This window comes from Cyanistes caeruleus, unplaced genomic scaffold (assembly GCF_971803275.1).
Source record: "Cyanistes caeruleus unplaced genomic scaffold, bCyaCae1.hap1.1 HAP1_SCAFFOLD_106, whole genome shotgun sequence".
Taxonomy (NCBI): Eukaryota; Metazoa; Chordata; class Aves; order Passeriformes; family Paridae; genus Cyanistes; species Cyanistes caeruleus.
In genome coordinates, this window is record NW_028255907.1 from 328,052 (window position 1) to 351,453 (window position 23,402).

The 23,402-nt window shown below is 51.5% G+C and overlaps 2 protein-coding genes across 3 annotated transcripts in view; both read right to left on the reverse strand.

Annotated features, from left to right (window-relative positions):
- LOC147646239 (serine/threonine-protein kinase PAK 3-like) overlaps positions 1 to 23,402 on the reverse strand; it is a 578,286-nt gene that overhangs the window by 36,505 nt on the left and 518,379 nt on the right. The gene's annotated exons all lie outside the window — the stretch shown is intronic.
- LOC147646241 (uncharacterized) lies at positions 3,819 to 23,358 on the reverse strand. 2 transcript variants are annotated; one of them, XM_086873742.1, is made up of 3 exons: positions 23,184 to 23,358; positions 13,810 to 13,932; positions 6,094 to 7,798 (listed from the first exon to the last, which is right to left on the reverse strand). In XM_086873742.1, the coding sequence occupies exon 3, from the start codon at positions 7,776 to 7,778 to the stop codon at positions 7,110 to 7,112; it is 669 nt and encodes a 222-aa protein (XP_086729868.1). In that variant the 5' UTR covers positions 7,779 to 7,798; positions 13,810 to 13,932; positions 23,184 to 23,358; the 3' UTR covers positions 6,094 to 7,109. The 2 variants fall into 2 exon arrangements, with proteins under 2 accessions (XP_086729867.1, XP_086729868.1); XM_086873741.1 differs by lacking the exon at positions 13,810 to 13,932 and having other exon boundaries at positions 3,819 to 7,798; positions 23,184 to 23,350.

Here is a 23,402-nt window from a genome sequence, read left to right on the forward strand (position 1 = left end):
GGACCCTCCCAAACCCTCCATCCTCACACCCTGGGACCCCCCTGCAGCCGAGCCAGGCTGTTGCCCCCCTGCTTTGTTGGTTTAACCCAAAGTTATCTCCTCCCCTGCCCTGCCCATCATTGTATCCCAACCCCTTTTTCCAGCACCTTCCCTATCAATCTTGTCCACCCTGCCCCTTGTTCCCAAATGTTCCCTGTCAATCCTGCCTTATGCCAACCCCCTGCTTGGACGTCCCCTTTGGAAATCCCCTAATCCACAGCACCCCATTGGTCCATGTGTCCTATTCCCCTCCCCAGGATATCCCTCACTGGTTGAAGTTTTGTATCCACCCCTGGGCCCTCCCCATATATAAATTGCTGTACGCTTGTGTTCTGTGTCTTTTGTCCCTGGATCCTTGGGCAGTTAAACCTTTCTCTGAACCCCAATATAAAAGACCTTCCCCCCATTCTTGCCTCCACACTGTGCCTGACAGCTGTTAAGTGCTGTAGAGCATTGCTCTAAGCCACATCTCGGGTCATCCTGCTCCTGAGGTGTGTTCCACTCCTGGCGTGGAGCTGAGGAAGAGCTGACCGGCCTTGGCACCATTTCACACCCAGCTGATCCCAGTGTGTCCCCCTCTCTCCCAGTGCCCTCCAGCGTGTCCATCTCGCTGGTGCCCTTGAGCTGGAGCCAGCAGCTCCTGGTGCTGCTGGAAACTCCCCCGGCAATGCGGGCTCAGCTCCAGCTGCCAGGTGGAGCACGTCAGCCTGGAGCACCCCCTGAGCCGGCACTGGGGCACGGCCCGGCCCCCACAGCGCCGGGGGCAGCGGGGGAGGCAGTAGAGGGGCTGGGAGGGGGACTGGGGTGTGCTGGGAGTATGGATGTTAACTATGAGCAAAAGTAGGGAGCGCAGTGCCTGTAGAATAGCAGGCTGCATAACTTCCTCAGTCCCGCCTGAGAAAGTGGCCTGGGAGATCATGGGGAGGAATTAAAACAATCCTCAGAGACAGAAGACAGCCTTGCAGGTGCTGTTTGTCAGTTTCATGTTTTCTTGCAAGAGAAGGTTGAGGGGTGGTGTACCCCACTGACCAATGATGGTGATGTGTTAGTTCACTGACCAATAAGAGTTTTACCTTTCTATACTTTCATGTATCAGTCTATAAAAAAAGATCTGAGGTAATAAACCTTAAGAGCTCTCCTGTTCAACTCACAAGAGAGTCTGTGTTGTTCTTCTCGCCGTTCCCAATAGAGCGACACTGGGAGTAACTGGGAGGGAGTTTGAGATAGACTGATTTAAACTGGGAGAGGGGTTTGTGGGCCAAGAATGGCTGAGAAGGGGATTAAAGGTTATTGGGGAGGGTGGGATGGGGTTCAGGGGGTCCTGGTGGAAACTGGGAGGGAGTTTGGGGTGCTGGGTGTAACTGGGAGGGATTTGAGTGAGCCTGGAGGGGCTGGAAGGAGACTGGAGATTGGAAAGCAGGGATTGGGACGAGGTTGGTTGTGCTCGGAAGAGACTGAGAGGGATCCTGATGAGTCCTGGTGGGGCTGGGAAGGAACTGGGAGAGGGTTTGGAGGTCCAGGGGCAGGGCATTGTCCAGGGGGGCATCTGGGAGGGGACTGTGGGATCCTGAGTGGGACAGGAGGGTCTTTGGTGGATCCTGGGGAGGCTGGGAAGGGACTGGGAGGAGGTTTCAGAGGTCCTGGTGGGGTGGGTGAGAGTGGAAGGGTGCTTGGAAGGGCTTGGGGTGTCTGTGAGAGGTTTTAGGGGGATCCCGACCCCTGAAGACTTCCCAGAGATGCTGCTGTACACTGCCCGCAGGAAGATGCTGATATGGATCGAGGGCTCCATGTTGGGCTTCGTCTTCCTGGCACTGGGGCTTGGCTTCTGCCTGCACAAGAAGGTGAGGGGGGGTCCTGGGGGTCATATTCTCCCTCTCCTGGAACGTGTGTGCTCCCCCAGGGCCCCCAGCCCAGTGTCACCCCCTTTTCTCTGCCCACAGAGCTCCTGAGCCGCTGGCAGCCGCAGCCCCTCCTCATGGCTTCAGGCCCAGCTAGCATCCCCCGCTCCATCCCTGGGCTGATTTTGGAGGGGTCATGTGTCCCCCCAGCCCTGCTGTCACTCTGCCCCCGGCCGGCTGCTCCCAGTGTTCCCAGTAAAGCTTCCCAGTTCGCCCCTGTCCCATTTATGGGGGGCAGTGGGGAGGGACTTGGGGAGACCCCATGGGGGTACCCTGTCAGGGACAGATGCTGCCCCAGGATGGATCAGGACCCCCGTGTGTCCCCCCGATCTGTCACCCTGTTCTGGGGACTCCTTGGGAGACACCAAACTCCAGCATGGCCACCCAGCAAACCCTAAAAACGGCTGGGACCCCTGAAGCCACCAGGGAAATTTGGGGAGGGGGTGCATGGGTGGTACCTGGACCATGCCAAGAGCCCAGTGCTGCCCCAGCCCAACCTGCCCCAGCTCCATCCTGGCTCCTCCTATGGGATGTGAAGGAATTGGAAAAATGGGGATCCAAGGCTGGGCGCTGGGCTCAGGGGAGCAGAAGAGATGGAGGAGGAGGAGGAGGCAGGAGGAAGTAGCGGGAGAAGGGCTGGAGAGGAGAAGGAGGCGGGATGAAGAAGAAGGAGGAGTGAGACTCATCCAAACCCAATATGGAGCTCCCATGTGCCCCTTGTCCTCTGCACTTCCACCCCTGCCCCACTGCCGCCCAATCCACCACCCCACCCCTCTGCTTGGTTTTGGGAGTTCCAGATCCCTCCTGTTCAATCTGAGCCTCCCATCCCCCCTTTCACTCAATTCTGGCAGCTCCTGGCAGCCTTTTCCTGGGCAGAATCCCAGAGTTTGGGAATTATGAGGTGCAGTTCTGGAGGAACGCCGCGGTGGTGTCGATGACAGGGGTGCCACGACTACCCTGAAGAAGCCGTCCTGAAAAGGACTGTCCAGGGGCACAGGCACATCCTCTGCCCAGTGAGTGATCTCAGCTCAGTGGCAGCGTGCAGGCGACAGGGAGAGAGGCTAGGGAGCTGTATGGCATTCCACTGAGAAATAGCCTTTATTATAACAGGGCCCTCAGTGAAGGGAGCCAGTGACAGCAGCTCTCTGAACAGGGGAAAAACCGGGGTATTTATAGAGGAGAGGGGTGGGGAAAACTGGGATACATGTATCAGGGTGGATTGATAGGGAGGAAAACCAATGGGGTGTAACAAATTAACATGTTCAACTCAAAGGCCTCTGGGAGTGACACTTTTTCTCTCCATGAGAGCAAAGTGAGGGACCTAGGGAGAAGCTCTCCAGGGGAGAGCCAAAATCTCTGAGCTGGCAGGTTCTTTGGGCTCTACAGAGGAAGACAGCGCTGTCTGCTGTGGCCTCTCAGCTGCCCCCCACACCCTGGGGGTGCTGGGATTTCCCTCCTGGGCACAAGGACGTTCATTCCCTTCCAGGAGCCCAATGCCCAGCTGGGGCTCCAGGCCAGGGGGTCCTTGAGCAGCTGCCCCAGAACCTCCGCCAGGGGCTCCCAGCGCAGCCGCAGCCGCTCGGCCTGGGCTTCCCCAGAGCCCTCAGCAAGCCCCAAGTCCCTGCCAGGAACCCTCAACTCCCTCAAACCCAGCATCCCCCACAGCCCCTGCAAGTTCCCCCCATGGCAGTGCCCATGGCCATGGCCCCATATGTCACTGGCCATGGCCCACCATGTCCTCACCCAGGGCTGTGTCCCCACCATGTTTCCACCCCTGGCGGTGTCCCCCACGTCTCCATCTGTGCCCGTGTCCCCCCATGTCCCCATGAATGGCCATGTGTCGCTCTATTAGGAACGGCAAGAAGAATGACACAGAGTCTCTTGGGAGTCAGTCAGGAGAATTTCTCTTTGGTTTATTACCTCAGGTCTTTTTTATAGACCGATACGTGAAAAGTACAGAGAAGAAACTCTTATTGGTTAGTAAACTACCACATCACCTTCATTGGTCAATGGGGTACACCACCCCTCGACCTTCTCTTGCAAGAAAACAAGGAACAGACAAACAGCACCTGCAAGGCTGTTCTCTATCTCTGAGGATTGTTTTAATTCCTCCCCATGATTTCCCAGGCCACTTTTTCAGGCAAGACTGAGAAAGCTATGTGGCATGCAATTTCCACAGGCACCGTGCTCTCTATTTCAGAGTTAGCATCCATAATTCCCCCTTTTTGTTTTAAAATAAAAAAGCAGTATTTGTAATCTCCTGCTGGGCCCTTGCAGGAAAGAGAGCAAACACAGCACAAGTGGTCTCCTTCAATAGAAATTGGAATGGACACTGATTTAGAATGATTTTCTGGCTTACGTTTTTGATGTTTAAGGATTGTTTCTTTGCAAGGACTTGTTGGTTGACTAGAACAATGAACTAACATACACCGACAGGGAAGTTTAAAAGAACACTAAAGTGACAAAACTCAAGAACACCCAGATCCAAACCCAGTCTACTCAATTCTACTATGCAAAATCTATAAACTTTTTACAGATCAATCAACAATGCAATTCACGATGCTGTGATCCCACCCCCCCCTTTTTTTTTTTTTTTTGTTGTCAATTGGATTTTCCCCTCAAATATGACTGAGGGACTTGTAGAGTTCACATGGCTGTGGTTAAAAGCTTCCTGACTCTCTGCAATCAGTGAAGAAAACAGGGAACCTATCTGCGGTGTGGAGATGGTTGTTTCGTCAGGTTCAGGCTGCCGTTGTTGTTCGTCGGGTTTTGCAGCTGTGTTGCTGAGCGGTTTGAAGTTTGCATGGTTTGAGTAAAGCTGACTCCATTGTAAAGTTGTTGCTGCTGTTACTCGCTGAAGTTTTTGCCCAGTTATTGTTGTTTCCAGCGGTGGTTGCCATGACAATTGCGTTGCAGTAGCCGGCACGGGCACTGGCTCTGCTTGTGGACCTGTCTGCCCCCCGCACTGGGCTGGGCATGGAGGGAAGGAACCACGCCTGCCTCTGCCGTGGTGGGCGGTGTCGCTGCCGTCAGGGGGTTGTGCAGAGGCGGTGCGGAGGCCGGAGGGGACACCCCTGATGAGGGCTGCTGCGATGGGTGTCCCGGTGAGGTTCGCGCATGCGCGGGTTCCGCGGCTGGACGTGGGGGGGCTGAAAGCTGATCTCCCCCCGCCGTGCCAGCGGGCCCTTCGGATGGACACAGGGGGTGTTGCTCCCCCTGCCGCGCCGGCAGGCTGCAGCGGGGGCGTCCGTGCTGTCCTTTGCAGCACAGGAGAAAGGAATGCAGAGGGTGCGGGGGGCTGAAGAACACCATCGACAACGAAGGGCCCCCCGCGGCCGCTTGCGGCAGCGCTCGCAGCGCTGGTGAAGGCGCCGCAGACGGAGGCGCGGACGGGGACGGGCAGTCTCCATTCCTGTGTCGCCTCTCTGTTGGCGAGGCTTGTGCGCCCAACTCCGCGGGTGACGGGTTCTTGGTCTCACCCCCCAGTCTCTCATGGTGTACAAAAGAGGCACCCCTGGCTTCCGAATCTTCTATCCCGGCATCACTGTCCTCAGACCGGCACCGCTCCAGCACTTTAAAGAGCACGCCCCAGGTGGCTGCCAAGCTGCACACGCCGGTATCTCCTGCAGCTAACTCAGACCATAGGCGGTCTCCCACTGACAGCCAAATCTCGAGGTTAAAGGCATTATCAAGAGTCACAGTCAAACTTTGCACTTTACTCACTGGAACAAAGTGCACATAGCATCTTCAGAAATATCGAGTCCCATGCCTGGCAAGGTGTCTTGTCACGCAGAGAAGACAAGCTGATCATTAGTTCAATTGCAGTTCTCCATTGTGAGAACCGTCTATCTTGACAGCCCGCGAATGCAATGATGCAGATGCAGTGGCTTAACCAGGGACTTTAAATTCTAGCTTCGTCAAGATAAGCCGTTCCAAGCCCGCTCACTGGCAGGGCTCCACTATCCCGTTGGTCTAAAAAAACCAGCCCCCTCCAGGGGAGCCCGGGAGATTCTCACTTACCCCTCTGTGGGGGAAGCAGCTGGCTCGTCGACCGCTGGCTGCACTGACCCTCGGGGGGTCACTAGATGCGCATCACGTTGGGGTCACCAGATGTTGCTCTATTAGGAATGGCGAGAAGAACGACACAGACTCTCTTGGGAGTCGATCACGAGAATTTCTCTCTGGTTTATTAACTCAGGTCTTTTTTATAGACCGATACGTGAAAAGTACAGAGAAGAAACTCTTATTGGTTAGTAAACTACCACATCACCTTCATTGGTCAATGGGGTACACCACCCCTCGACCTTCTCTTGCAAGAAAACAAGGAACAGACAAACAGCACCCGCAAGGCTGTTCTCTATCTCGGAGGATTGTTTTAATTCCTCCTTATGAATTCCCAGGCAAGACTGAGAAAACTATGTGGCCTGCAATTTCCACAAGCACCGTGCTCTCTATTTCAGAGTTAGCATCCATAGTCATGTCCCTGTCCATGTCTATGTCACTCTCCATGTCCCACCATGTCTATGTCCCTCAATGTTCTCACCCATGTCTTAATTCAATGTCTTTATTTTTACCACAAAATTAGATATTTTAAAGGAAAGAAGAGAAATGAAAAGAAAATCAAGGCCAAAACAAAAGGATTTCTTTGTGCTGGCTGAGCATCCTTGTGATTGAGTGGGAGGGAAGAAGGGGGGGAGGGGTTTCCACACCACTGTCTCCAAAACCTTGATCTTTGCCCCACTTCATAACCATTTGGCTGTGGAAGACACCCTTGGGCAATAGGAAATCAAAACTGTGCAATCACTGAGGTTGGAAAAGACCTCCAAGACCATCCAGTATTCCTTGATGCCACCAGAAGATAAGATTGAATGCAAAAGATTTTCTGGGATTGAAAGTCAACAAATCTGCCCCCCACAAGGAATTCCCATTGTTGGTCTGTGTCCCAATGTTGTTCCTGTCCCGGTGTTCATCCAGGTGCCCACAGGGAGCCAGGAAGATGTGGAGCCTCCCAGACAGGTGTCTTCCCAACACAGATCACCAGGACCACGGATCACCAGGGCTCTGCCCAACAGGGGTCACTGGGGATCATCCAACGCCCATCCTCCCATGGGGGATGGAGCTGGAGCAGCGCACGAAGCTCTTCCCGCACTCGGGGCACTCGCAGGGCTTCCCTTACTGGTGCCTACGTTGGTGTCGGGTCAAGTGAGAGCTCCTGGAGAAGCTCTTCCCACACTGGGGACACTCGTAGGGCCTCTCCCCAGTGTGGATGCGCCGGTGACTGACAAGGGTGGAGTTGCGGTTGAAGCTCATCCCGCAGTCGGGGCAGCGGAAGGGCCTCTCATCTGTGTGAATCCGCTCATGTAGGAGGACACTGGAGCTGGTCTGAAACCTCTTCCCACACTGGGGACACTCGTAGGGCCTCTCCCCAGTGTGGATGAGCTGGTGTTTCCTCAAGTCAGAGCTCCACCCAAAGCTCTTCCCACATTCCAAGCAGGTGTAGGGCCGTTCCCCTGTGTGGATCACCTGGTGTTTCATCAGGTCAGAGGTATTTCTGAAGCTCTTCCCACATTTCCCACACTCATAGGGCTTTTCCCCAGTGTGGATCCTCTGGTGTTTCTTCAGGTCGGAGCTCCGGCTGAAGCTCTTCCCACATTCCAAGCACTTGTGGGGCTTCTCCCCACCATGAGGTTTCACCCCCAGCTCTGAACTCCGGCTGGATCTCTGGCCGTGTTCCTGGCACTTGGGGGGATCTTTCCTCCTTGCAGCTCCCTGGACTGAGTTTGCAGCCCCTCCTTGTGCGGCATCTCCAGGGCTTTTCCTATTCCTGCTCCGTCTGGACATGGTTTGGTCACGTAAAATTCCTGTTTGGGGGGAAATAAACAACAAGAGAGTGCCTTGGGCTGGGGTTTCCTCCTTGCCCAAGTTCATCTCAGAAAGTCATTGGTCATCTTTTGTCTGTAAGAATCTCTAAAACACCAACATTCAGACCAAACAAGAAAACACTGATTGTGTTTTCCAAAAACTAATCAAACAAGATTCAGCCAAAACCCCCTCCAGAACAGAAAGGTTCAGCCCTCACAAGAAATCAAAGCACCAACATTTAGCCCAATAAAGCTTAGAAACACCAAGATTCAGCCCCAAGAAAATCGTGGATCCCCCTCCCCAGTCACCCGCTGCATGTGGGGAGGCAACATTCCTGGGGTGGGGGAGCTGAAGATTCAGGGATGAACTTGGTGCTGCTTCCTCTTCCTACTCCTCCTCGTCCTGAGTCCCTGCTCTACCTCACACTCCTCCTTCTGCAAAACTCCAGGTACATAATTTCACCATTTTGCTCTTCAACCCTGCTTCTCCTTCCCTTCTCCTCCTGCCCCCAGGCCCAGCACCCACTGCCGCCTCCCTCTTCCCCCCCAGTCCCACAGCATCCCACCGCAGGGGCACGGATGCAGCTGGGCCAGCTCGGCCTGGGGCAGCGCTGGGCTCTCGGCCGCTTCCGCCCGCACTCGCTCCCCACTGCAGCCGCTCCCGCCACCACAGCGCGGGGGGGCCCGGCCTTGGCGCTCCCCCCTCCCACCTCCCCAAATTCCCCTCCAGGGGGGCGCCAAGGCCCGGGGGGGAGGGGCGCAGCTGGGCTCCAGCTGGGGAACGCTGGCAGCTGCGGCTCTGCCTGGACACTGATGAGTCATCAGCGCCGCGCGCTCTGATTGGCTCAGCCCTGCCTGAGCCCTGCGCCTGCACCAAGGGGGGACACCCTGCTCCAGGGGGGATGGCCCCAAAACGGGGCAACCCCAGCAATGGAAGAACAACAAAGGCTCTTTACAAACTGATTCTGTCAACCTCATTGCACATAGGGCCAGGGATGTGGACATAAGGAAGTGACGCGAGGAGCCATCAGTTGCACAAAATGTTATTAATTGATGACAAAGACTGCTGCTCAGCCAAGTTTCTCCTAAATTCATGAACTTCCAGAAGAACAACAAAGACTTAACACAGCCATCAATATTGTTAGCTAAACAAAATTATGGCTAAAAGAGTTCATATTAAGTGGTATTGGGCAGTCTGTACCTGTCCAGTACTTCAGCCAATGGGGAAAGGGAGAGGGAGATGTGGCCAAGAAAATTAGGATGAAAAGGAGGCTGTGTCTGTCAACAACTGGAGAGACCCCATGGGAAATGTCACATGGCCTCTGTGGGCAGCTAAGGTCCGGTGGTCGGAAGATATTGGGATGTACAGAAAGATGGAATCACTCCCCTCCTCAACAGTTTATGGTAATTACTCCCATAATTAGCCAATGGCACCTAGCTGTGATGAAAGCAGATGGGAGTGACACTGTGAACACAGGTTATAAAGTGTCAAATTCTTCACCAATAAACACCATTTTGCCATCCGTCACATTGGTGGTGTGTGCAGATGGACTGAGTGACCTGGGATTGGTCACCGTGCCGTCCCTAAACCAGGTCGCCATGCCTTTAAAGGCAACAAAGTGGTGCCGAAACCCGGGAATCAAATCCAGAAAGCGGGAATCGCCTGGACGGGGGGCGACGGGCGGAGCCGCTGGACCAGCCCAGCAGGGAGGATGCTCCTGGACCAACAAGGAGATGGAAGCCCTTGTGAAGGTTGTATCGCAATTACATAAGCAGTGGGGTATCGATTGTAAACCTAAGGATTTTACTCTTGCACTTGCAAGGCTTTTGCATATTGGGGTCATAGACCAGCCAGTAGATATTCTCCACCCTGAGGAGTGGGACAGATGTACCAAAGCTTTAGCTGAGGAAACCATGTCCTCAGGCACCGGGAAACATCTTAAGTCATGGGGGAAGGTTGTTAAAGCTCTGCGAAAAGCTATACAAGAGCAAAAAACTGTTTGTTGGCCACCCCGAAACTGGGGGTCAGGGCGGCTACACAGACATTACAGGTCCCAGATGAGAGCGGCTCTGCTGAGCCAAAGGGGAAACAAGAGGGCGATACGTCCCCTCAATTCCCAAATCCCGATCCGCTTACCGAGGGTCAGCAGAGAGCAGAAACTTTCTGGAAGGAGTTAACAGAAGAAGCCAGGGGTGCCGCGGGGAAAGCCTGGGAAGGACCACCGCCCTATGTGCCCCAAGATGGCACCAAGCAAAAAGACAAAGAGCAAAGTGAAAATGTCCTTGGTAGGAGCAGGGAACAAACGCTGGCATTGACAAGCATACGTAGATGGGCAAAGAATGAGGACAAGAAAGATAAAGTACGTGGGAGGGAACGAGAATGTGAAGCGAAGGAGATAAGAAGTGGGAGTGCTGCACAGCGAGAACAGGAGAACGTGAAGGAGAAAGGTTGGGGGGGGAGAGCTGTAAGGGGGAGAAGAGCAGAGGGCGGAGCAGACCAAAAGAAAGGGGCGAACCAGGAGGGAGGGAATGACCTGCCCACGAGGGACGTAGGTGGGGCCGGAGCCCAACAAAAAGGCACGGGAAACCAGAAATGGTTAGCCAGTCGAGTTCCAACTCCGACTGAGACACCAGCGGGGATGAGTGGTCGGTGACCGACTCCTTAGAGGAGGAGACAACAAAGATAAACAAGAATATCCCCCTCCACATTACTAAAGAACTGAGAGGAGATAGCCCTCTCACAGACTGGGGAGAAGTAAAAGCTGCATGTGCCAGCTGGGTCCCTTCAGCTGTGCTGGAGTTCCCAGTCCGGGTGACAGATGGGGGACAGAAGATCCACTCACCAATAAACCCTAAATTGCAAGGCTCCAGTCTGCAGCAGCTAATGGGCACAGACCCGACAATGATTACCCCATGCCCATCTGTTTGTGACTTCAGTGTTTCTAACGATTTTTGTGTGCAAGTTGTGATTGTTCCCAGGGTCCTGTACCACTCGGATGAGGAGTTAAATCTGCAGTCGGACAGACTCACCTGACTTCAGAAAAGAGAACTGGTGACAGGTGTGACCATAGGGATGCTGCTTAGCCTGGGAGCAACTGGTGCTGCCACAGGTGTCTCTGCCCTCGTGACCCAACAACAGAGACTGTCTCAGCTGCAGATGAGAATTGATGAAGACTTGCAGATAATTGAAAAATCCATCTCCTTTCTAGAACACTCACTGTCCTCACTCTCTGAAGTTGTCCTGCAGAATAGACGTGGGCTAGATCTGCTAATGCAGCAAGGAGGCCTCTGTGCCGCCTTAAGGGAAGAGTGTTGCTTTTATGCTGATCACACCGGAGTGGTCAGAGATTCTATAGCTGAACTGAAAGAAAGACTAGCGCAGAGAAAGAGAGATAGAGAAGTTCAATAAGGGTGGTTCGAATTGCTGTTTAACCAGCCCCCATGGCTGACCACCCCAGTGTCCACCCTGATTGGGCCAATCGTAATGATCTTACTAGTGTTAATCTTTGGACCATGTGTTTTAAATAAGCTTGTGTCTTTTGTCAAGAGCTGACTAGAGAGAGTCAACATCCTGTTTGTAGAAAGACAGCAGATGCTCTAAGAATGCACTTGGTCACTGCCTGCTCAGTGTGCCTTATGTTTGTTAATGAAAAGCTGCAGTGTCTATTTTATAAGTTTTTAGCCTTTTTAGTTAAGTATAGCGCACCTTATATTTTTACTCAAGTCTATGATATATACTTTTAAAACTTTTCATAATATAGGTAAACTAGATAAAATGTTTAAAGACAGATAAAGACAAAATAACATTAGAACTTTCAAGACTAATACACCTTATATTCTAGACAATTTAGTTAAGCATAAGGAGGGGGGGAAATGTGGGGTATTAGGGGTCAGCGGTCGGAAGATATCGTGATGTACAGAAAGAAAGAATCAAAACCCCGCCCCCCCCCCCCCCCCCCCGAATAGTTTATGGTAATTACACCTGTAATTAGCCAGTGGCACCTAGCTGTGATGAAAGCAGATGGGAGTGACATTGGAAACTTAGGTTATAAAGTGTCAAATTCTTCACCAATAAACGCCATTTTGCTGTCCACCATATTTGTGTAAGTGTGCAGATGGACCGAGTGACCTGGGGTTGGTCACCGTGTCGCCCCTGAACCAGGTCGCCGTGCCTTTCGAAGGCAACCCAGATCCTTTGTATCCCAGTTTTCCAGGACAGGAAAACAAGGAGGTGAGGATTTCAGGGGGTTTCTCTGAGCTGGGAGCGGCAGGAGCGGGCGCAGAGCTGCGGCACCGGGAGCACGGGCTGGGGGCCTGTGGGGAGCTGTGGGGCCGGGCCGGGGCTGTGGGGCAGCCGGGGCTCAGCGCCGGGCGCTGCCTGAGCCCAGCACCCCCCGGGCAGGGCCCGCAGTGGCCCCCGGCCCCCAGGAGGCTGCGGGACGCCCCGGCCGCTGCCCGGCCCCATGGAGCTGCCGGCCCTGCCCGCCGGGGGGGCCGCCTTTGGACACTGCGGCAGGACAGGGACCGGCTCTGGGATACGGGCTGGGGAGGGGAGCCTCAGCACAGCCAGCACGAGGAAGGAACAGCTCACAAATGGCGATTAGACCTGCAAGGATCCAGAGGATCCTTTAAGCATTTCCTGGTGGGTCCCTGGAGAAAGGAAGGGTTTTGCAGAAAGCTCAGCAGCTGCCACAGGATGAGCACCCACACGCACTGAGGGGGGCTGCAGCAGCGACAGAAGAAGCCCCTGCAGCACTTGCTCACAAAGGCTCAGCAGCTGAATGCAGCAAGGGATGAGCAAAAGGCCAAGCTGAAGGCAAAGGCCATGGCACAGTTCCTACAGCCCCTGAGGGATCAAGCCCAGGGCCCAAGGGGGCCCCAGCACCCAGGGGACACCCTCGGCCACAAGCACCTGGCACAGGCATTGCCCTCCTGGCCAGGGCACAGCCCACCCAAACAGCCCCTGGCAAGGAATCAGCCTTCCAGCTGCAGGGCACAAGGACACTGCAAGCACAGACAGCAGCACCCTCAGCACCAGCAAGTCCAGCCCTTGATGGACACGCATTCTTAGCGGTGGCACAGCTCCCATTCCACCAGGGACCCACCACACTGCAGCCCTTGGGAACATCCAGGGTGGCTCTGGATCCAGAGGAGACCTTTCCTGATGGACACAGGGGCCTCTCCATCCACTCAGAATCTTACACCTAAAGGTGTTAGGGAATATTTAAATTATTAAGGCACTAAGTGGGAAAGATGAGCCGGAGTGCTTTATTCAGCCACTATTAGCAGATGTGAGGGAGCGGTTTGAAATGCAGGAATTTTTATTTGCTCACAATAGTGATTTTAATTTATTGGGAAGGGACTTGATGGCTAAATTGGGAATACAAATTAATATTGCATAAGGTGATACAGAGGCTGGTTCTGTTGTACCTCTGCGTCAAATGTCAGGCAGAGCCTAGGCTGAAGTGAACCCACAAGTGTGGGCAGCCCCAGGGAAATCGGCAAAATTAGATATGGAGCCTCTCCAAATTTCCCTGAAGCAACCAGGAGAAGAAGTGTCCAAAAGCAATCCCCTGTTCCAAGGGAGGGAAGGAAGGGCTCACAGCCTGTCTGGGAGTCCTGCTCAAGGCACGGCTTGGGGAGCCAGGGATGGCTCCCTAGAATGCTCCTATCCTGCCAAACAAGAAATCCAATGGAATCCACAGAATGCTGCAGGACCCAAGAAGAAGAAATGAGATGATGAAACCGAGGCACCCCACACTCTCAGATCCTTACACCAGCCTCAACCAGGTGCCCTCCTCACACTGCTGCCATTCACAACTTGATGCAAAAGATGCTTTCTGGCGATCTGCCCACTCACAGAGGATGCAAACTGAATTCTGCCTTGGGCTGGCAACAAGAGGTAGAAGGGAAAATGCTCAAGACATGGACGGTCCTTCTGCAGGGATGCACGGAAGCACCGGCCTGATTGGGGCAAGCCTTGCAGGAAATATCAAAGGAATTGACCTCACCCCCAGGGACTGGCTTAATGCAGGATGTGGATGACTTGATCCAGTCAGAAAAACAAGGAGAAGAGGTAGAGGAAGCCTCTGTGAAATGGCTTCATTTTCAGGCGAAAAAGCAGCTTTGAGTATCTGAAAAAAAAGAAAGGGCAAATGGTAGAGAAAATGGTTAAATATTTGGGACCTACGTTGATGGAAGTTTTGTCTTGTATTGACCCTGACAGGGTTCAGGGAATCTCAGAAATAATGTGACCCAGGACTAAAATGGAGCTGGAACAATTCCTACAATTAACAGGGAATTGCAGGAGCTGGATTGAGGATTCTCTTTTCTAGGCAGAACATTGTGTGATTTCTTTAGCCCCAGATAGCCTCTATGTTATGGTGTAGATATAAGAAAGAGAACAAAACTTAACAAAATGAAAATAATAAAATGATTGATGCCCCAGCCATGGCTCTTCCAGACTCAGAAATCTGAATTGCAAGGGAATATTAAACAGGCCACCCCTGAGTCTGCACTGAAGGCAACGCAGCAGCAGCCAGGGCTCCCCAGCGGGGGAAGCCCCTGGGCCTGCCCACAGATCCTCTGCTCAAATCCTCGGCCTGGGCACCCTCCTTTGCCATCTCCAGCCACTGCGGGACAATCCTTGCTCTCACTCTTGCACCTTCAGGCCTTTCTGTGCCTGCCCTCGCCACAGCTGCTGGGGAAGGCACCGGGACAATTCCACTCTGACTCTCAATTACACTCACACTCTGCCCTGCCTGGGATTAGCTGCTGGCAAAATAGACCAACATGAAAATGGCTTCAAATCTTATTTCTCTGCTCACACTTGGTTTGCCTTTGCCTTGGGGAAAGGAATTTTAATCTTTCTTTTAAAGGAATTTTAGTATTTCTTTTCCACCACTTAGCAGAGATGAAATTTACATCTCAACAGACTGGGAATAGCCCAAAAGATTCCATCAGCTAACATCAAACAACATCTGACCCAGAGACTGCCCAAGGCACAGCTGGAGACACCTGGTCTGGAAAAGGCTGAGCAGGAAATCCAGGAGTGCCCACCTAATTCCCATCACAGGCACAGAAATCCGGGTGCAACAGGAAACCAAATTCTAACTGTTCCACACCTTCAAACCAACGAACATTAAACCAAGGGATTTCTATGGGGTCAGACTGTATAAAGTTTAGGAAAAATCTAGTCAAACTCATGTGTCATGGAATGATTTTCTCTGCACACCCAGCCTAAGTGTGCATGAAATAATTCCTGTTGCACATTCTGGCCAGAATCAAGTAACACCTTATTTCTCTAAAGACACTGTTGAAGAGTTTTTGCTTTTACAGTTTCAGAAAAAAGATTACACCGTTAGAATAATTTTTTGTAATTATTTTACTTCTATATTGTTGGTTCTGTTTGGGACAATGTTGTGAGAATCAGTTTTTAGTCCTAGGAGAAGGAAAAGAAAACACTTGATTGCTTTCTCATTTTTGTTTTATATTTGAACGTGACTCTTATTGATGACAAAATGATGGTATGAGTTTTTCAATGTTCACCTTTAAGCTGCACTTTGAAAACTAGAAGAGCTTAAAAGTTGGCGCTTTAACACATAAACAGTTAATAAAATATTGTTTAAAAAAAAAAATAACAGATTCTGTGGGGGCCACGTGTGAGTCACAGGATGTCTGCCCTGGAAGAGAAGCTTTGTTCCAGGCAGCCAGGAGAGGAACTTTAGAAATGCAAATTAACACTGATGACCCAAAGCCTGCACAAAGGCCCAGGGGCTTCCTGCCTGCAGGAGGAATTGGACTGATTCCCTCTGCCCCTCAGCCCAAGCTCTGCCTGCTTGCACAGATGGAATTTGCACAGCTAAAGGCACAGCCCATTGTGAGGATATCTGACTCTGCAGCAGAAATTGGTTCAGCTGCAAAGGAAAACAGAAAATGGAGAATGTTGAGAAAACTTCACTAAAACAAGTGAGGGAGAATCATCCCTGTCCCCACTCCAACATGTGCTGTCTCTGTCTATGTTATATAGGGTGTATCAGACCACTGGGGTTTATTTGCTACCACAAGTTCAGGGAAATCAGTTGGGAATCTAAGTATGTGATGATTTAATGAGAGAAAAGCTGACAATTGATGCAGCCCTGGCTGGAGGGAGCACCCAGAAATGGGGAAAAGATGAACAGCCACCAGAACAAATCCTGCAACACCATGGACCAGACCCTGGGAACCCTGATGAATTCACATCAGGTACCAGAGAAACCATTTCTCATTTCAATGGGATAATTAGATTACAGGATGTCATTGAAATAACACCCAACCAGACAGCTGCAGCTCCTGACCTTCCCCCCATCCAATCCACTCATTGAGGAACACAACATTTCACTATGGGATGGGATCACATTATCTCTTAGCAGAAGGAGGCAGAATTTCTGGAAAAGTAAATGACTCAAACTGCTGTTGACAAATAGATGAGAACAGATACCAAAGGAAACAAGAAAGCAGCTCATGAACCAGACCAAATGAGGAAAGGATGGGAATGGGAAACGTTTTTGTGCTTCCCCGGCAGACCATGGGTTAAATAAATGCCAGACGGAGCTGTCCCCCTTCAAATCTACACCCCAAAAATCCTGTAACTCAGGAATTCCTCCCAGAAAAAAATCTGCTAGGATCTCCGTGAATTGAGTGAAAGGGGGGATGGGACCCCCAGACAGAGCAGGAGGGGCCTGGAACCCCCAAATCCAAGCACGGGGGAGGAGGCTGGAGATTGGAGGGACGATTGGGAAGGAGAAAGAGTGGGAAAAAGAGAGCGCTGGGACCCCCCGAAAGCGTGGGGGAGGGTGCTGGGAAACCCAAATTGCAGTGTGAGGGGGCAATGGATTGGGGGAAGGAGGAGAAAGGGGGAGAGGAGAGGGAAAGGTGGGGCTGGGATGAAAGAAACGTGGTTCCCTGTCCCGCAGCACTCGATCCCTGGAGCAATTCCCTGCGGCTTGTGGGGAGGAAGATCCGCATTGGGGGTCCCCAAGCCCCCTGCCCATCCCAGCGTGTCCATCTCGCTGGTGCCCTCCAGCTCCCAGCCCGGCCCCGGCCGCCTGCTCTGCTCCCTGATGGATTTCTCCCCTGCCCACATCCAGCTGAGCTGCTCCCAGGGCCAGCAGCAGCTCTCGGGCCACGTGCTGGCCACTGCCGTGCTCCCCAGCGGGGACTGGAGCCAGCAGCTCCTGGTGCTGCTGGAAACCGCCCCCGGCAATGCGGGCTCAGCTCCAGCTGCCAGGTGCAGCACGGCAGCCTGGAGCACCCCCTGAGCCGGCACTGGGGCACGGCCCGGCCCCCACAGCGCCGGGGGCAGGGGCTGGCAGGACACGGAGGGGATTTGGGGCTCCTGGCCTTAACTGGCAGCCCCTCCTTGAGAACCCCTCTCCCCCTGGCCCAGCTCCCCTCATCCCCCTCTCCCAGCCCTTTCCCACCGGCTCCCGGCCCCGCTCCGCTCACCCCAGAGCTCCTCGCCAGCAGCCGAGAGATGGAGGAGGAGGAGGGGAAGGAGGGGAAAGCGGAGGAGCGGGAGGAAGAGGAGGGGTAGAGGAGGAGCAGGAACTGCAAGAGGAGCAGCAGAGGAGGCCCCATGAAACAAAGAAATTAAGAATTAAGAAGAAACGTTTAAAAGGGGTGTCTGACAAAAACCAGACCCTGACACCCTAATCCACAAGAACAGGAAAAAGAGTCAGACTGCAAGATAAGATAAGGAGCTGGAATACACAAACAAGATGCAAAGACAAAGGCACCACAGGATAAAGGAGATTCCTGGACCCTAAGCCGGAGGAAACGGATTTGAAGTCCCCCTCCCCAAAAAAAAGCGGCCAAAGGACTGAAAGGGGCACAGGGCTAATTTTAATATGAAGTGAAGACAGGCGGGGTTAGGAAATTAATATGTATTAGCCGTATCGTGTAAACCTGCTCTGTAAAGGATAAAAACGGGAAAACCCAATCAAAAAGGTGTGCATGCTTTTTGGAGGAGATATCCCCCATGCACCTCAGCGCTGAATAAATTCATACCTGCTCTTATAACTACTCTGTGAGTTATAGAGTTCCTTTTATTCCGCAAATCACCCAGGTGCGTCCATCGCTCTCTGGATCTGCAGCCCCTTCGCGCCGGGAGCATCGGGCCCCGCAGCCCGCAGCTCACCGGGGACGGGAACCTCGCCCCGAAGCTCTTGGGCCGTCCTGGCAGGATTTGTTTACAGGGGAAGGGATATTTGGAGCTCACTCGAAGTAGCTTTGGGGACCCCTGTTTCTTTTTTTGGGGCCGGGCCGGGCACAGCGATGTCTGGATCTTGCAGGACTCCAAAGCTGAGCTGAGATGCCCGGTACCGGCAGGGGAAGGGGAGCAGCGAAAAGGGGGGAGCCCCGGGAGTCCCGGAGCCTGAAATGGGGGCCTGGAAAGGGGGGACCCCGAGAGCCGGGAGTGAGGGGAGCCTGGAGAAGGGGCAGCCCGGAGAAGGGATGAGCCTGCAGAAGCCCTGGGACACCAAAGTGGGGACCCCAGAGAAGGTGAACCTCAGGGAGGGATTTTTTCCTCTCAGTCCTGATGCTTTGGAGATTTTCATGGACACAAGACACCTGAAGACTTCTAGAGATGGACTGGGGCAGGAGGAACCCTGAATCCTAGGTGGTCACCCCTTGTTTTTCCCCCCAAACCACACTTCTCATGCCCAAGCATTAGACGAATGGAGGAGAAGAAGGCAGAGAGGAAGATGCTCTGGGACCCCCAGGCAACAACAGTCAGTACAACAGTGGAGGAAAAAGCATTATCACCAAATCCATCTGCCCAGAGGGCAGAACTGGTTGCCTTAACCAGAACACTAGAATTAAGTGAAGGGAAAAGGGTAAACATATGGACTGGCTCAAAGTATGCTTTTGGAGTACTGCATGTACACAGAGCACTGGGGAAAGAAAGAGGACTGCTGTCTTCTCAAGGCACACACATTAAACATCAAGATGCAGTCCTGCAATCAGTAAAAGCAGTACAAAAGCCCGAGCAAGTAGCAATCATGCACTGCAAAGCTCACCAATCAGGAAACTCCAAAATTCATGAGGGAAATCGGAAAGCAGACTGGACAGCCCGACAAGCTGCTCGAGAAGTGCAAACTGCAATGGCATTGATACCTTTAAAAACTAATGTATCTCAATTCAATTTACCCCCAGAACCAAAATATTCAATAGAGGATGAGAAATTGGGATGCTCACTGAATGCACAGAAGAATTCAGAAGGGTGGTATGTGACTACACAGGGACAAGTAGTGGCACCCCCCTTGATAATGAGAGAAGTTCTACAAATTAAACATAACAAATGTCATTGGAGTGCAGAGACATTGGTGAAATTGTTAAAACAAAATTTAATTTTAGTACGGATGTTAACAATGGCAAAATCAGTAATGTCAAAATGTGAAATTTGCTTAAAGAACAATCCAGTGGCTAGATGACAGGCACAATTAGGGAAAATTCAGGTAGGAGTAGAACAAGGAGATTATTGGCAAGTAGATTTTGTAGAATTAGCAAGAACTCAAGGATAGAAATATCTATTGGGAGGGGTTGACACATTTTCAGGATGGCCAGAAGCTCTTCCCTGTCACACAAATCAAGCAAAGGAGACAGTCAAGTGGTTACTGCAAGAAATCATTCCAAGATTTGGGGTGCCTCTAGGAATATCATCAGATAGGGGCCCACATTTCACAGCCACAGTAGTGAGGGAGGTGAGTAGGTTACTGGGAATAGCTTGGCATCTCCATACACCATGGAGACCCCAATCCAGTGGACAGGTAGAGAGGATGAATCAGACATTGAAGAGGCAAATCAGCAAAAGATGCCAAGAGGCTAAATTGCAGCAGCCACAAGCTTTACCAATAGCACTGCTGAGGATTCGGATAAAGCCTAGAAGCAGGATGTCAGTCAGTCCTTATGAGATACTGGATGGGAAACCATATGAATGCCCTGAACCTAATCCAAATGTACATGTTACAGGGAAGCAAGAGGTGTAGAATTATGTTCTGTCTCTTGGAAAAGCTCGAGCTCGACTTCGGAGCACCCTTGTGTGGAACAGGCCGCTGACTCTTGAGAATCCAGTTCATGACATCCCCCCGGGAGATGAAGTGTACGGTAAAAGCTGGAAGGAAGAACCATTAAAAGAAAGGTGGAATGGACCCTGTCAGGTACTGTTAACTACCTTGACAGCAGTCAAAGGAGCTGGACTGGATCCCTGCATACATTACACCAGGGTGAAGAAGGTTTCCCCTGCACTGTGGACTGCACAAACTGTAGGGCCAACAAAGCTGCAGATAAAGCGGGTTTGATTGTTTCAAATGTCTAGGTTGCTAGTGACTGTATTGGTGATTATTTCATGGCCTTTAGTGCCATCAGTTGGAATCAATGTTATCTTGGGATGTGAAAAGCAAAAGGATCAGCTGACAACTCTTCATTTGAGAATGAAGAGGGATGTGGGGGTGCAGCCAGAACCACAAGTGATAAAAGTCTCTAATACTATTCAGGCAAAAAATGGGATGATTGGATTAATTCAAGATTTGGCCAACATGCAAAACACCAGCAAAATAACTGCCTGTCTGTCAATACCAAAGGCAGCAGGAGACCAAAAAAATTGGGGAATTATAACATCAAAATTACCTGAAATACAAAAGAATAAAAATGAAAATGTGAGCTGTGTATTGCAAATAGATTACGAGTACCCAAATAAGACAGTGTTTGAAAATGCTGTGAAGCCAAAGTATTCATTTCTATGGGATTGTCATGAAAATGGAGGAAAGTATGAACCAAAATTAGGCTGGTATGGGGGATTAGGGAATTATGGATGGTGTTCTGAAAAGATAGCAAAGGTCATTAAAGAAAAGATTCCAGTATTGAAGTGGAAGTGTGAAGGACAGGAAGGAAAAGATCGGGCTGAAGCTTGGGACAGTGCATGGGCAATGAGTGGGCTTCAGAAATTCCAATCTATGGCAGATAGCCCTTGGTGCATTAAGTGGGAAGGCTCTGAAAGTGAAACAGATCCAGGGGTATGGAACACTGCAACCAGTAGTAGAATGGAGGCAGACAAAGTGAATTGGTGGGAATGGAACAAAACTTATGACTGTACTTCTGATGATGAAGAAATAAAACAAATGCCACCACTTGTGGTAGCTCTGAAAATTGGATGTGCCTGCAGAGGAATCACACATAAACAAGGTGAAATAAATGACAAGATAGGACAAGTGATCCAAAAGGTAATATGGAGCACAAGTACAGTTCAGAGTCCAGGCCAATTTGGATGGGCAGCAAGCGACGGCACCTGGACAACACATTTGCCAGTAGGTGAAAAAGTAAAAGAGATTACTTTAGGCCTCCCCACCTTATGCCCAATTTGGAAAAGGTCCCCATTCAAGGGAGAGCATGAACTTCTGCAAATAAGGACAAGACGAGAAGTTCAGGAAAACAAAGCTGAAGATGAAGAAATATGGCAGGAACCCCAGGCAGTAGTATAAAATTTAAGTGGGTTCTGGAATCCTTGTTTGGTCCAATAGCAAATTATAACAAATAGAAAGATGTTGTACAAACTTACAGGCCAGGTAGAAAGATTGGCAAGAGTTACCAAAGAGGGATTTAGAGAGCTAAATGTACAATTACAAGGCACAACTAAAATGACCCAGCAAAACAGATTGCCTTTAGATCTGTTATTGTTGAAAGAACACAGAGTGTGCGGGTACCTAAAAGGACAAATTGATCACTGCTGCATCCACATCCCAAATGGAACTGCAGATGTAGAACACAACATTAATCCATTAAAACAAATAGAACATGAAGCACAGAAAGAGAGGGAAGATCTGACCACAAGTTGGGTAGATAAAAGTTTTGAAGGGTTAGGATGGAATGTGAGCTCATAAATCAAATCTATTCTTGAGAGTCTGATAATCCTACTGATTGTGTTCTTAGCAATCTGCTTAATCTATGCAGTTTTGAAAGGAGAGATAAAGAAAAGAGGAACCTGGAACCAGAAGATAATAAAGGCGCTGACACGGGACAGGGATCCACATCCACATTTGTCATCTCCAAGTCCTCCAGAGTGTAACAACGCTTACGACAACTGTGGATTCGAAGATGAACATCAAGTATAAATACAGAAAAAGGACTGTATATAGTGAAAGCATTACACTTATTATAGTAAAGTGAAATGTTTTCAAAGGACGGAAATATGTTACTATGTGGTTAAATGTTTCTGAAAATGTTTCTAAAAATCATGTAGAGGTAGGCCACAAGAATGCTTGGTATTGGGGATGATCTAGCAAGCTGAAATGTTTACGGTAACGGGAACTGGTACTTGGGGTCTCCAAGATACCCACCCAGAGATAAGATTCGGACATGTTCATGCAAGGATGAGCTAACTCTCATGACGCAATATAGATAAAAGTTAATGAAGCAATATTAATGAAGCAATATTGATAAGGTTGTTATAGTGATTACTGCTACAGCTGAAATTGTATAAACATGTGCACTTTGGACAAAGACGATGGAGGTAGATTTGGGTTGCTGATACCCCCAGTTCCTGCATGCTACAATAAAGCACCTGCATACAATCAGTCTGTGATTATGTGTGTTCCTGAACGCTAACAAAGACAGATCAAAAACTTCCAAAACACAAAAAATCTAGTATCCCTCCAAAATAGAAAGATTCTGCCCCCCCAAAAAAAAAAAAAACAACACCAACATTTAGCCCAATAAAGCTCAAAAACACCAAGATTCAGCCCCGGGAAAATCGTGCATCTCCCTGCCCGGGCACTCGCTGCATGGGGGGTGAGGGGGGCAACGAGGCCGGGCCGGAGCAGGGGGTGCCTGAGAGAGGCCCCGAGCCCGGCAGAAGCCCCTGCACAGCCATGCAAGTGGCTCCTGGCCGCACTCGGGGATCCCCCTGGCCATCCCCGCTGGAGCAGCCTGGTCCTGAGGGACTCTGGCCCCTGCGAGGGACCCCAGGCTGCAGCAGGACAAGGATTCCTGGCCCTCAGGGGGAGGCAGTGACATGACCTGACTGTGACCCCCATCCCTGTGCCTCTGGGCGGGGAGGGGGACGGAGAGGGGCACAAAGTTAAGCCCGGGAAGGAGGGACAGCTGGGGGGAAAGATGGATTTCCGTAGGAATTACTTCTAATTTTCTTTCTCTGAAAAGTTGGATAATAAATTCAATTTAATTTCCCCAAGTCAGGTGTGCTGTGCCCGTGACCAAGGATTGAACTGTCCCTACCCCCATCCCGACCCCCGAGCCTTTCCTTGACTGTTCTGCTCCCCGCCCGGGACAGGAAGGAGAGTCACAGAGTTTTGGCCTCGCTCCGGCATCCCCTGCTCCATCCCGGACTCACCCCCAGCTCCCTCAGCTCCCGGGCACCCCGAGCTCCCGGCGCTTCAGCGCAGCGGCGCTTCCTTGGCCTCCTGCCCGGGCCGGGCCCAGCGCCGGGGCCGCTCCTCAGCCCAGGGGGCCGAGAAATGGCCGAGATCAGCCCAAGGCAGGCGAGGCCGTGCCGTGTGCAGAGCCCGTGGCTGGCTGCCATTGGCTGCTTCTGCCGTCACTCGTGGCTCTG